The 13,122-nt window shown below is 40.2% G+C and overlaps 1 protein-coding gene across 4 annotated transcripts in view; it reads left to right on the forward strand.

The window, feature by feature from the left end:
• The window catches only part of LOC117523099 (stromal membrane-associated protein 1-like), a 496,829-nt gene that overhangs the window by 182,969 nt on the left and 300,738 nt on the right, over nt 1–13,122 (forward strand). For 2 of the 4 annotated variants that reach the window (XM_034184516.1, XM_034184517.1), the window contains exon 6: nt 7,236–7,310. In XM_034184516.1, coding sequence (XP_034040407.1) covers nt 7,236–7,310 — 75 coding nt within the window. Of the gene's footprint in view, nt 1–7,232; nt 7,311–13,122 lie in introns of all 4 variants that reach the window. The other 2 variants (XM_034184514.1, XM_034184515.1) reach the window with 1 other exon arrangement.

Below are 13,122 nucleotides of genomic sequence, written 5' to 3' on the forward strand. Positions count from 1 at the left end.
ATATATTTAACTGATATTTTTGATCCAGACAACCAATGATTTATAACGGAAAATCATGAAAATTATCAGGGGTGCACAAACCTTTGCATACAGCTGTACATCTTTTATTGTTCATATGAAACAACTCATGCTTCCTGCTTGGTGCAAAGCTCGCACTTGCCAATATTTATACCTGTTTATTAAAAATCAAGGGGAGAACCCTGAATTTCTTTTTTTCTTTCTCTCATAGTTTCTTGTACTTGCTCATTCCACCTCCAAGCTGATTTATCTTCCTTCCTTTCTCCAGATTTTACGTCCAGTACTTCCTAGCTGTTTCCCACCTCACTTCTGCAGTAGTTGTGCAGTCATACAGTATTTCTTCATCATAACCCAATTCCTGTCTCAAGTCCTGGTTCAGTTTCACATGATAGTCTTCCTCCATCAACTTCCATTATCTCATCCTTGGTTTAGTGTCTCTAAAGTCATCCTACAAATTACCATCCAATGCTGTTAAGTAGAGATCGACCGATAATTGGCTACTGTTAACTTCTGCTCTCCCCTGCCACCCTCTTACATTCTTCAATATCTTGCAAGTTGCATCTTCTGTATATAGGATATCGTTCGTCTGTGTTCCCTTTGTATTCTTTTGCCTTAAAATAAGTATTCACAACAGCCATTTCTTTCCTTTTTGTAAATTTCACAGCAATCTGCCCTACCATCTTTCACTCCTTGACACCCTACCTATCCATCACCTCTTTACATGTCCATTGTGGTCCACAGCATTTACTATTGTTTCTTGGGTACATTCTTTACCACTGTCTCTAACTTAATCCTTAAATATTCTTTCTCTTCCATCTCACAATTGTGGGGCAAATACAGTGATGATTTTCAACATCACCCTAGCTCTGTTTGAAACTCAGTTTATCTATGGTACAATGCAGTCTTAATATTTTCTTTCATGATTATCTCTACTCCTTTTCTCCTCCCATCCACATCATTTCACAACAGTTTGAACTCATCTCCAGTACTTCTGGAAATTGCTCCCCTTCTGCTTCTTTCATTGTACATGCATTATGTTTGAATTTCTCCTCTCCATCACATCAGCTAGCTATATCCCTTTACCAGTCATACTACCAATATTCAAAGTTTAGATTCTCACCACCACATTTCTGCTTTTTCTCCTCTCCCACTGCATGTTGTAGCGGTGGGAATCTTTAGGCACCTCACAATTTGATATGATTACAATTCATAGGGCGCAATTAGGTTATAAAACTATTATCGATCCATCTTGATCCATAGACTTCATACTTGTGTCAGAATAAATAAAGCAGGGGACCGTGGTGGCATAGTTTTGGAAACAATTTTAGGTGATCAGCCATGATATCATACAAATCTAGTTGGTCTTTCTTAGCCCTTTCTGAACAAATACTGAGTCTTATTTCAGTGGAGGTCTTTTAACGTGCTGTTGGAGGGAGACGATAAAGTGGAGATTTTCTTTTGTGGCGCAAAATCAAAGTGTTCCTTCATGTAACTGTTTAGTTTTTTTAAAATTTTGAAGTAAAAAAAAACATGTCCAGATGTAGCCAGAACTTTTGTCCCGTGGTCGTCGCATACAGTCCAAAACCAGTTGGTTTTTCTCTCTTTCTTTACGCAAGTTGTGCAGAAGCTCCCACTGCACCATTCGTTTGTCTCCTCCAGTTTCTATGAAGACAGGAGCTGTAACAAAGCCATATGGCAAATGGCCTGACATAAAAGTACATTGCAGTTCAAAAAATGACTTGAATAAAAATAGAAACAGGTTTACATAAGGAATGTGAAATGTGCTCATTAAGGGTGGCCAGCAGCTGTGTTCCTACCCTTGTTATTAACGTTTAACATAAAATCGACTGTTGACATTTGTGAACCGCCCTGCGACAGACTGGCATCCTGTCCAGGGTGGACCCTGCCTCACGCCGTATGACTGCTGGGATATGCTCCATCTCTTCCCCCCCAGTGACCCTTAATTGGAGTAAATGAGTGTAGAATTTGATGGATGGACATTTGTGAATCATTTTAGAGTCATTTTAGAGTCATCCATGTCTACAGCAAAATGCATCTGAGAATCGAGAGCCAGATATCTCTCTTGATGCTACCATCCTCATTTATACAGGCTTGGGACTAACACTGAAAATCAACATTTTCAACTTTGTCCCCATTGATTCATTTTTGGCATATTCCAGAACCCACCTATATATGTGTGCAAAATATGGTGCATATAAACCTTTGGTGCATTAAACCTCTGTCAAAGCAAACTCTTGAAGGGCAGTTTTGTGGTTGATTATTAGCTACATCCCACATTGCACAAACGACACACGACCCAACTGCACAGGCATTTTTTGCTCATAGTATGATGCAATTACTGTAATGTGGTACAATTTTGAGATTTAAGTGATATTACACTGTGGTGTGCTCATTGCTGTTGTATCCTGTAGCTTATTTAATGATATGTGTGGAATATACTGCTGTTCATATAATCTCTTTGTCTTTTGATGACTTTTTATTTAGTAATAGCATAACAAAACACACTTGAGTATCAAGTGGCCTTTGTTTGCATTCAGTTTAAGTCAAAATTATTCTGTCTTAGCAGTGCAGTGTTGCAATACAATTTTTAAGTTACAATAGAATTACAATGACTATGATGTGCTTTTTTTATGTTGGATAACTGTCTTGTTTTAGATGCCTTTTTTGCTACCTCCATCAAACATAAACTAAAGCCACCACAGTTCACTCTGTACAACATAATGATGATATTATATACTCCAAGTTCAACTACCAAGACCCACAGTTGGCAGTTGTTTATTTTTGTTGTAATTCATTTCCTTTTTTATACAGGAGCAGGGTGTGTCTTTTAGGTTGCTCTTGTCAGGTTTCGGCCCGGATCCAGGTTTCAATTCCGTTTTTCCTCCTTTCTTTTCATCACCATCTGGTCCTGCTTTGTTTTATTAGTTGGTTATTTTCATCATGTGTTTATTCTGTGTTCCATTTTTGCTTTGCCACTTTGTTTCTTTGTTACTGTCATACTTTGGCTATTGTTCAGTTCCATTCTAGTTTGTCCTCCTGCTCATTGGTTATATTGAATGATCTGGGTTTTGTTACCCTATGTGTTTCTATGGCTTCCCCACTTTGTGAGCTTCCCTTTTAAGCAACTGGTTTTCTCCCTCTGTGGGTCCAAAGGTTTCAGCCGTAAGACTGTATCTCAATGTTCCTCTGACTCCACCTTTCAGGCCAGTGTCCCCAACAGTCGGTTCCCTGATCCAGTCATGCTCTGTGATAAGCCCTATGGTTGCCCTCCTGACCCTGCCTTCAACCAGGTCCCTGACATATCCATGCACCAGGGTCCACCCAGTGGCCGTCCTTCTGCTGGGGCTACATGTCCTGTTTTCTGCCCTTGGATTCCAGTACCTGTTTTCGGCCATATTGTTGGTTATCCTTGGGGTTCCCTGTCTTATAGGCTTTAATTGTCTCATGCCTCGGGTTGCCCAGCGTCCGGTGCCGCCACCCCCCAGTGTCTGTGTGCCGGTTGTGGCATTGTGCGTCTGTCGGAGACATCCGCATAGGTGGGGGAACTGTCAGGTTTCGGCCCGGATCAAGGTTTCAATTCCGTTTTTCCTTCTTTCTTTTCATCAGCATCTGCTTCTGCTTTGTTTTATTAGTTGGTTATTTTCATCATTTGTTTATTCTATGTTCCATTTTTGCTTTGCCACTTTGTTTCTTTGTTACTGTCATACTTTGGCCATTGTTCAGTTCCATTCTAGTTTGTTTTCCCAGGTTGTGTTTTTATGGTTTATCATGTAGCTATCATCTGTTTATTTTTGCTGTTTTGCTGATTTCTGTTGTTTTCTGTTTGATTACAGACCCTGCAGCGGGTCTGTAATCAACTTTTCTGCAGGGCGGCTTTGCTTTGAACCTTGAACCAATTGAAGCAGTGGTTCACAGATTGAAGCAGTGCTTCGATGTATTGCTTCATTTACTAATTTCTTCCTTTTGCTTTATCTTAATTTGCCCCCGCTAAAACCCTAAAGAGCATACGTCTGTGAGTATTATTTACCTTTTTTATGTTAAACCGACCTGTTATGGTCTTCTGAAACAGTTGACAGATGTATTTTAGAACTTAAAAATGGGAGCGATGCTAACGCGTTAGCATGTCTATGGCATTTTCAATGTTAAATGTTAGCATTAAGCAGTTGCAGCTGTCATCACGTTGGGTGCATTTGTTTTCTGTATAATAAGCGTTTGTTGTCGTAAAAGAGTCAAATGTATTACAAATTGTAATATTTTTTAAATTTATTTTTGTTTATATATTAATAATCTAATGATTAGTTATTATATACAATTTTAGAGAAAGAGACAAAAAGAACCTGAATAGAAACACAACTGAAAATATAAAACCAACTAACAATGAACATACGTAAATAAATAAATAAATACATACATACAGAAATAAATGTTTCCTGTGAACACCTAGTGACTCTTAAACCTCCATTTCATTCCTGTCTTATTTAAGTGTATGACAGTTTGTTTCGGTCAAACCATATTTTCAGTGTGTTAATTTCTTCATTGATTTCCTCCAGAACTATATGCCAAGCTAGAAAACTGCTGCATCCTTGTAAGAACAGAATATGAATGAATGAATGAATGAATTTGAATAAGGAAAGTTGTTTTTTTTCTCTCTCACTAAATGGATGCTGCACTCACTGCAGTTTATCGTCTGGAATAGTCTCAGATTGCATTTCAGAGCTTCTAGAATTCAAACATTTTTGTGCAGGTGGTATTGGGGGGTAACTTTGGGTTTCAGCTTTTTTTGTTTTTCACCACTTTCATCGCTGAATATGTGAAATTGTGAGTCACTTTTGTGCGGATTAAAGTTACTAACTGGGACTCCTGTCTTGTTGCGAGAAAGAAACGAGAATTGTCCTCCGTTCTGTTCACACAGCTCCAAACGCTGCGCGGCTCTCTGACGAGTCAAGTTAGAATGATAGAGTCCAGTTGGAATTAATAACTTCAAAGTGAAACCCTGTTTTGTTTATTTTTATTTATGTCCAGAGATCAAGGATACAGTGACCAGTTTCATATTTATTTACTTTAAGACTCAGTTAAATACATAGAAAACCTGTAAAGCCTGCTTTTTGTACAAAATTCACAAGAGGTATCGATAAGCAGAATTGATAATGGCATCGATATCGATAAAATCTTATCAATACCCATCCCTAGTCCTCATATAGTTTTTCTCTTGTACTTATTATATCATAGTTCACTTTTAGTCCTCAAGTTCATGCCTGATTCAAAGTCTTGTTCATAGTAGTAGTCTATTCCGTTATTAGCTCTGTTCTCAGCTTGCCCTTATTCCGTTTTGATTAGGTTCACTCCACGCCCTGCACCCGCCATTATGTCTTCGTCCCTCACATATCTGATTATGTTCTTACTTCACATTACTGCACCTACCTTGTGTCTTGTCTCACTTTGATTCAGTCTGTTTAGTGTTTCCATTCACTCACACTCTGGACACCTGTTCTCGCATCTTGGTATCTGACATCACTCCACTTTGTGCACTCCCTTCCTCACTATCTTGCCCACGTATACTCTTTGTCCACCAGCCACGCCCCCTTTCTAGATTGTTCTCATGTGCGCCTAGTTAACACCTGCCTTATTTAAACACCTCCCAGCCATCACTCTCCTGCCAGTTTGTTGCCTTTGCACACATTCCAGCCTTCTATATTCAGTCCTGATTTTTGCCTTGCTGTGTACAGTGTTTTTTACTCTGTTCTCCTCGACCACACCTCTTGCCTCCTCTCCAATGACTTTGTTTGCTCATGCCACTGAACCTTGCTCATCCATGACTGTGTATCTGCTTATGACTGTTACCTGTGCTCCGCTGACTGATCACATGTGCACTGTACCAGACCCTGGAATAAAGACCATGATTTCTCTCACAACTAAGCCTAGTCTGGGAGTCTGCTTTGTGGGTCCAGCTGCTCTGGGTGCCAGGCAGCCATCTGCCCTGACAGCTCTGGCCTTTTAAACATGAATTGATTAGACAACACAAAGTTCGGAATGTAGCCAACATGACTACAAAGAGGATGTTGGCATTTCTAATTTGCTGTGTTTTATTAGTGATGATCAGATGGGAATTTGATAGCCTACTAATGTAGCTGAAGCACAGTGGCCAAAGCAAGGCTCATTAGCTCATAGTTGACAGAGTCAAAGACTTGACGCTTGCCAAAACCTAGAAGATAATATACTGAATAGAACAAGATCAACTCATAAAAAGTTTTAGTCTGTGAGGAGAAGCTTGGTACTTGAAATGCTGCTTACATGTAAACAGTAGCCATTGGTTTTGTCAGTACTGTATACAGACATTAGAAATATTGGATTGGTTTCCAGTTATCACTCTTTTAAAGCTAAGTCCCTTCGGCTGCTCCCTTGTTGGCATTCCGGGTCGCCACAGCAGATCTAAGGTGGATCTACATGTTGAATTGGCACAGATTTTATGCCGGATGCCCTTCCTGATGCAGCTCCACATTACATGGAGAAATGTGGCAGGGATGGGGTTTGAACCGTGAACCTTTTGCACTGAAACCAAGTCCACTAACCATTTGGCCACCACCCCTGCATTTTCTAAATAGGATGTACTTCAGATTTACCCACTGTGGTGCAGTTGTGTACCCTTTGACATCAAAGTGACTAAGACCCCAGGGTCCTTTGCCGTGTGGTAAATTGCAAGGTAAATTTTGCAGAGTAAAATATACTCTGCCAGGATAACATTTGGTCCCAGTCCAAATAAAGTTAAATATACTCTGTCACAGTGCTAAATCAATTCTATCACAGTGTAAAATGAACTCTTTCATGCTGTGAATGACTCTTATTTGAGTAGAAAAATGTGCTTTGACAAGACAGTAGAGCTGATTTCACTCTGTAATAGACTGTATTTGGACTGGGACCAAATGTTATCCTGGCAGAGTATATTTTACTCTGCAAAATTTACTGCGTGGAAAAGGCTACGAGAGCACCCATATGCCACCTGATTGTGGGAGACACAGTAGATGGCTGCTTTTTGAAGGTGGGGATGGACAAGTGGGTCTGCCTGGGCATTTGCCAGTAGGAACCCAGTGTAGTTCCGTAGTGTGGTGGATGCACTGCTACACATGCTGTCAGACCTGACCTGAATGAAAACATTAGTTTGTGCAATAATATGACAACTCTTTTCTCTGCTGCAGAAGGAACGAGAAAAGAAAAACGAGGAGAAGAAAAGAGAGAAAGACATCGATAAAGCAGAGCGACACGACAACACAAAGGTACAATACACACTGTAGATTACACATAATATTTGAAACTCTGGTTGTGTGAAGTAGGAAGACTCAGCTGCCATTTTTTTTTGGCTCCCAATCTCATTCTTTAATCTTTACTATCAGCTATTACTGAAGCAGCTGCAACACTTTAAAGCATTTTTAGATATTTCTTGTTGTATTTCACACTTTTTTAAGTTTATCTATCTGTCTGTCCATCTTGCATATAAACATTGAGTAATGTTACATGACAACTGTAGGAAACAGAGTCGCAGGATGAATATAATAATGTTTTGGAATATTGAAAATTATCACTTGTGGATAATTTTACATCGGGGCACCACTTATTTCAAAGTATAAGTACTTTTTAGTTTAAACATTCATTAATTGATTAGTCTCAATTTAATTAATCAGTCTCAGTTTCTAAAGGATAAGCTCCACAGGTCAGATCCGACACCCTCTGTAAAACCATACAAAAATTACAGACAACTTCACACGTTTAAGATTTTTATTTAACCCTGGCAGGAGTTAATAACAGGACATATCACAGTGATCGATTTAATGATTACAGCCGTCAATGAGCAATGATTATATGATGTTCTGATGGTTTGGTTTCGTAGCGGGAGTTTTAGGAGTAAGATTCGTCCTAATTTAATAGGTAATTTACTTTGGTATTTGTTAACCTGAGAGAAGATTAATGATTTGAATAGAGTTAAATAAAGCCACTGTGTTTATCTGACAACATAGCCCGGTCTTACTTTGCGCAGTGCCGCGGGTCTCCGTGAGGTCCGATGCTGGAATTGTCTGGTTCAGTCAACGCTCTGTCCGCCACACAGCTTTGTCATGGACCTTGGACAAGAGGCGTGCCGGTCCGACCCGCTCGGTCCTCGTCAGTGGCAGGGATGATTTCTGTTATTGTGCTGTGGTTTCGCGGCGGCAGTTCAAGTCACTGTTGAACGTCTCAGCTGACCTGAATGTTTTTCTCTGCAGCGCTCTGGAATCTGGCTTGTCAGAATAAAGGTTTGAGCGTCTTTATTCTCTATCAAAAATCAAAAATTCGTCTTTCGTCGTCGTCTTTTTGGAAGCTTGGTCGAATCCGAATTCAATGCAAAAATAGCTGACTTTAGAAGAAAAATGTTCGTGAAAGGAATTTGGAGTTTGAAGAAGAAAAAGGTTTTAATTTGAAAATTCAAAAAAGGAAGTTAAATGCGCCGGCGCGTTTAGCTTGACAAAGGTTGCAAAAGTTATCTGTCTGAAAAATAAAGTAAATTCTTGTCGGTACGCCAAACAAGAATGAGTTTTAAGTAGCACGTGGCTTTAGACAAAGGGTCATAAATCTTGAAGGCCGAGGCAGCGTCTTTAAACCCAAGGAAAAGAAGAGAGAAAAGCATAAGAGCAAGAGAGGAGCGTAAGAGAGCGAATTCCCGGGCGCGAGCTCTTTTAAAGGTTTAATAAGCTCCACCCCCAAGAATTCTGGGTAATGTAGTTTCTGGCGTTTCCTTTGTCTATTGTTATATATATAAATCAGCGTGGTTCCAACATTCCGTTTTGAAACCAAACCAAGTCCTGCAGAATAAATCTTGTAACTGGTTTACCTGGAATTATAAACCACACACACACACACACACACACACACACACACACACACACACACACACACACACACACACACACACACACACACACACACACACACACACACATTTATATATATATAAGAACACACTAAGCAAACATTCCCCAATGAACAGAGCATGACACGTCAAATATAATACTTTCATGCATAAATAGAAAAGAGTGACATGTTTCCTTTTCTCTTTTTTTCTTTGTTCTTTTGCTACAACAATACAATGAAATTTCCTTTTTAAAATGACGTTAGGAGTTTGGAGTCTTGCAGGAAATCAATCGTGTCTCTCCCAAATCGTCCCACAGGGGTCACTCTTGTTCCATGGTTACATTTGATATTTATCTAGCAGAGCTGTGAAAGGGGTGCTGAGTTGCCTCTGGTTTGGGGAATTGATAAGAATTCACAGCTACATGTGGAATGCACTTTGGGGGAGTTTTAAATCCTGAATATGGTGGGTTTTGTTGACAGATCCAAGCTGTGCATGGCTTAAAGTGTCTCCTCTTTGACACCTGGAGATATACCAGGCCCATCATCCAGTCCTTTATGTCAAGCATGTAAAGCATGTTTACAGCAGTTCAGTTAGTTTCGCTAACTGATCAGCCTGGTCAATTTTCATTCATATACATCTACATAGCAATGAAAGTTAGTGCAATGTTTCTGTATAATGTCTTACGTAAAAGATAGAATTCTAAAAGGCATTGTAGATAACTTGAGATGCTTCAGAGAAGCAGGACTTAAACCATCTTAGTTGCATCCATGACACCATGGTACTGCCCTGGGTCCTGTATGACATCTACTCAGGTAGATGATAATTCCACATCTCTTGAGTAATCATCTGTCTGCCACAGTCAGGTGACATGTGGATGTCCCCTTAGCCTCAACCCTCAGGTAGGTACCCATGTGCTGAATAGAGAACACACCACATGGCCAAAATGTCAAAGATGACAGTCACTCATAATAAAAGTGATACTCTGTGTAGTCTCTCTAAGTATCTTGGTCCCAAAGATATCCATTCGTCATCTTAGGTCACTGATTAGCATCAATGTCTCACAATCATACAGTAAGAAAAGTGGCACCAGGACCCTCAAGACTCAAATCAAATCAAATCAATTTTATTTATATAGCGCCAAATCACAACAAACAGTTGCCCCAAGGCGCTTTATATTGTAAGGCAAGGTCATACAATAATTACGGAAAAACCCCAACGGTCAAAACGACCCCCTGTGAGCAAGCACTTGGTGACAGTGGGAAGGAAAAACTTCCTTTTAACAGGAAGAAACCTCCAGCAGAACCAGGCTCAGGGAGGGGCAGTCTTCTGCTGGGACTGGTTGGGGCTGAGGGAGGAGAACCAGGAAAAAGACACGCTGTGGAGGGGAGCAGAGATCAATCACTAATGATTAAATGCAGAGTGGTGCATACATAGCAAAAAGAGAAAGAAACACTCAGTGCATCATGGGAACCCCCCAGCAGTCTAAGTCTATAGCAGCATAACTAAGGGATGGTTCAGGGTCACCTGATCCAGCCCTAACTATAAGCTTTAGCAAAAAGGAAAGTTTTAAGCCTAATCTTAAAAGTAGAGAGGGTGTCTGTCTCCCTGATCTGAATTGGGAGCTGGTTCCACAGGAGAGGAGCCTGAAAGCTGAAGGCTCTGCCTCCCATTCTACTCTTACAAACCGTAGGAACTACAAATAAGCCTGCAGTCTGAGAGCGAAGCACTCTATTGGGGTGATATGGTACTATGAGGTCCCTAAAATAAGATGAGACCTGATTATTCAAAACCTTATAAGTAAGAAGAAGAATTTTAAATTCTATTCTTGAATTAACAGGAAGCCAATGAAGAGAGGCCAATATGGCATTGGGACTGGTTGCGACTGGCATTGTTGTCATCTTAGATGATGATAGTGTCTCTGTGCATTGTTCAACTATACAGTGCACTTTGCGCAAGGAGATGCTGCATGATGCTCTAATGCAGTTGATGCCTTTTCTGCGTACAGGCCACAAACAGAGTCACTTGAGGTATGCTAAAGCACATTTGGACAAGCCAGCTTCATTTTGAATAAGGTGCTGTGGACTGATGAAACTAAAATTGAGTTATTTGGACATAAGAAGGGGAATGACTTTTCGGATTTATTGATCACACAACACTGAGTTGGTTTCATACATGCTAAACTACAGAGGCAATCTCAGTCCCTTAAATTGCTTTTAGTCTTGATAAATCTTGTGTAAATCTCACCTGTTTGCAAGTTCAACACCCACAAGACAAATGTTTTAAATGAACAGTATGCACTATTTTGATTTTTGTGGGACCTGTGGTGTTTTTACACATGGAAAGTTTTAGTAAATCAGGTCCTGAGTAAAGACAGTTTTTTTCCCAGACAGATTGTATAAAGTACATTATATGAATCAAAATATGAAGTGGTTTTTCTTTTGGCTCCACCGGTCTTTTGTTGTTGTTGTTTTGCATGGATACAGTTGTTGAATTTGCCATGGTGGAAGGAAAAAGCACAACCACTACCCCACTGTACCCCCCCCCCCCCCATGAAAAATCATTACTGCTCTAAAAGATGGAAGAGGGTTATACTGAAGAATTATTAAATGTTCAGTTTTTATGCCATGTGTCAGAAGAAGGTCAAGGACAGTTGGTCACTTTATTTACATTTTGAGAGGAGCCAGTTAAGTTTAATAGCAAAGCAAACATCATGCTAAATATGTCAATATCATGATCCATTTAAATTTTGAAGTGTTCAAGTGAAATGACTTTATCTGTAGTAAGGACTAAACCTGATTTAAAAATTTGTAATTAAGATAAAAATTCAGCATACAGGCCAGGAGCACAGTACATAATACAGAGGACTGGGCACAATATTTTACAGACTAGATAAGAAATAGTAACAAGAAAGCATTCAAATATGTAATTAAGTTTGGTTTTCTGGCTAATCCACAAGCGAGACTTACAAATGGCTAAGTATGTTTACTAGACTAAAAGATGCTTTATGAAACTGGGCTCAGGTCTTCCCCATCTGTCTCTATCAGGCAGAGGGCAAGAAAAAAACTATTTATCCTGTTCAAGAATGTGCACAGTCTCTCTCCATTATTCTCCATTATATTTGAGTTATGATTTGTTGTACTTACACTTAATCTTCACTTTATTTTACCGGTAGTTTTAAATAGGATTCAACATTGAATGTTCTGGCCCCTGACATACCTTTGGCTATGGTTTTCAGAGTTGCTAATTTCATATTTCATAGAACTGGGTTGGCAATGATCAGAGTCAGTTCCTCACCAGCTGCCATGGAACTTCTAGCAGGAGCTATATTTGGACTGTCTGCACCAAGTATTGGAACATCACTGGAAATACAGGCCCTCTTTCCCCTGACTACGCCTCGATATTCTGTCCATGAATATCACAAACAGGATTGGTGACAAGGTGCAGCCCTGGCAGATGTCAACCTCCACTGAAAACGAGTCTCACTTTGTGAGTACAGATATTGAGTGGCCCTCAGAAGGGACCACCTCACTCCATACTCCTGCAGCACCTCCCACAGCATCTCCTGGGGTACCCGATCAGTTGACGTCAACAGAGTCCTTACTGTATACAGCTTGGGTACAGCTGTTGAATTTTCCTCAGGAGAGGAAAACTGGTAACCACCGTCCTCCAGAAGCACCTTTGTGTTGACCGAAAGTCCCGTCTCCATGGTTTCTCCAAACTCCTCCCACACCTACTGCTTTGCCTCCTTTATAGTGAAGGCTGTTGCACCTTCAGGCCTACCTTGCAACTGCCAACGGAATCCTCCAAGACAGCATATCCCAGAAAGACCTCTTCTTCAGTCAGACGACTTCCCTGACCACCGTTGTCCATCACAGTGTTTGAGGATTACAGCCCCTTGAGCCACCTAAGACCTTCAGTCTACAGCTACCTGCTGCAACTTCAGCAATGGAAGCTTTGAACATTTGGCATTCTGGTTCTGAGAAGAAGAAGTCTGCCGGTCACAGAGCTTTCTCCTATCGTGCCCCAGCTCTGTGGAACGATCTGCCGGCACACATTCGGCAGTCGGACACTGTGGAGACTTTTAAATCACGTTTAAAGACTCATTTATTTTCCCTGTTTTATCATTAGTGTTATGATGTGTTTTTAATCTTGTACTTTTTTACTGCTGTTTTTTTTCTTATGGTTGGTTTTATTGTGTTTTAAAT

This window comes from Thalassophryne amazonica, chromosome 13 (assembly GCF_902500255.1).
Source record: "Thalassophryne amazonica chromosome 13, fThaAma1.1, whole genome shotgun sequence".
Taxonomy (NCBI): Eukaryota; Metazoa; Chordata; class Actinopteri; order Batrachoidiformes; family Batrachoididae; genus Thalassophryne; species Thalassophryne amazonica.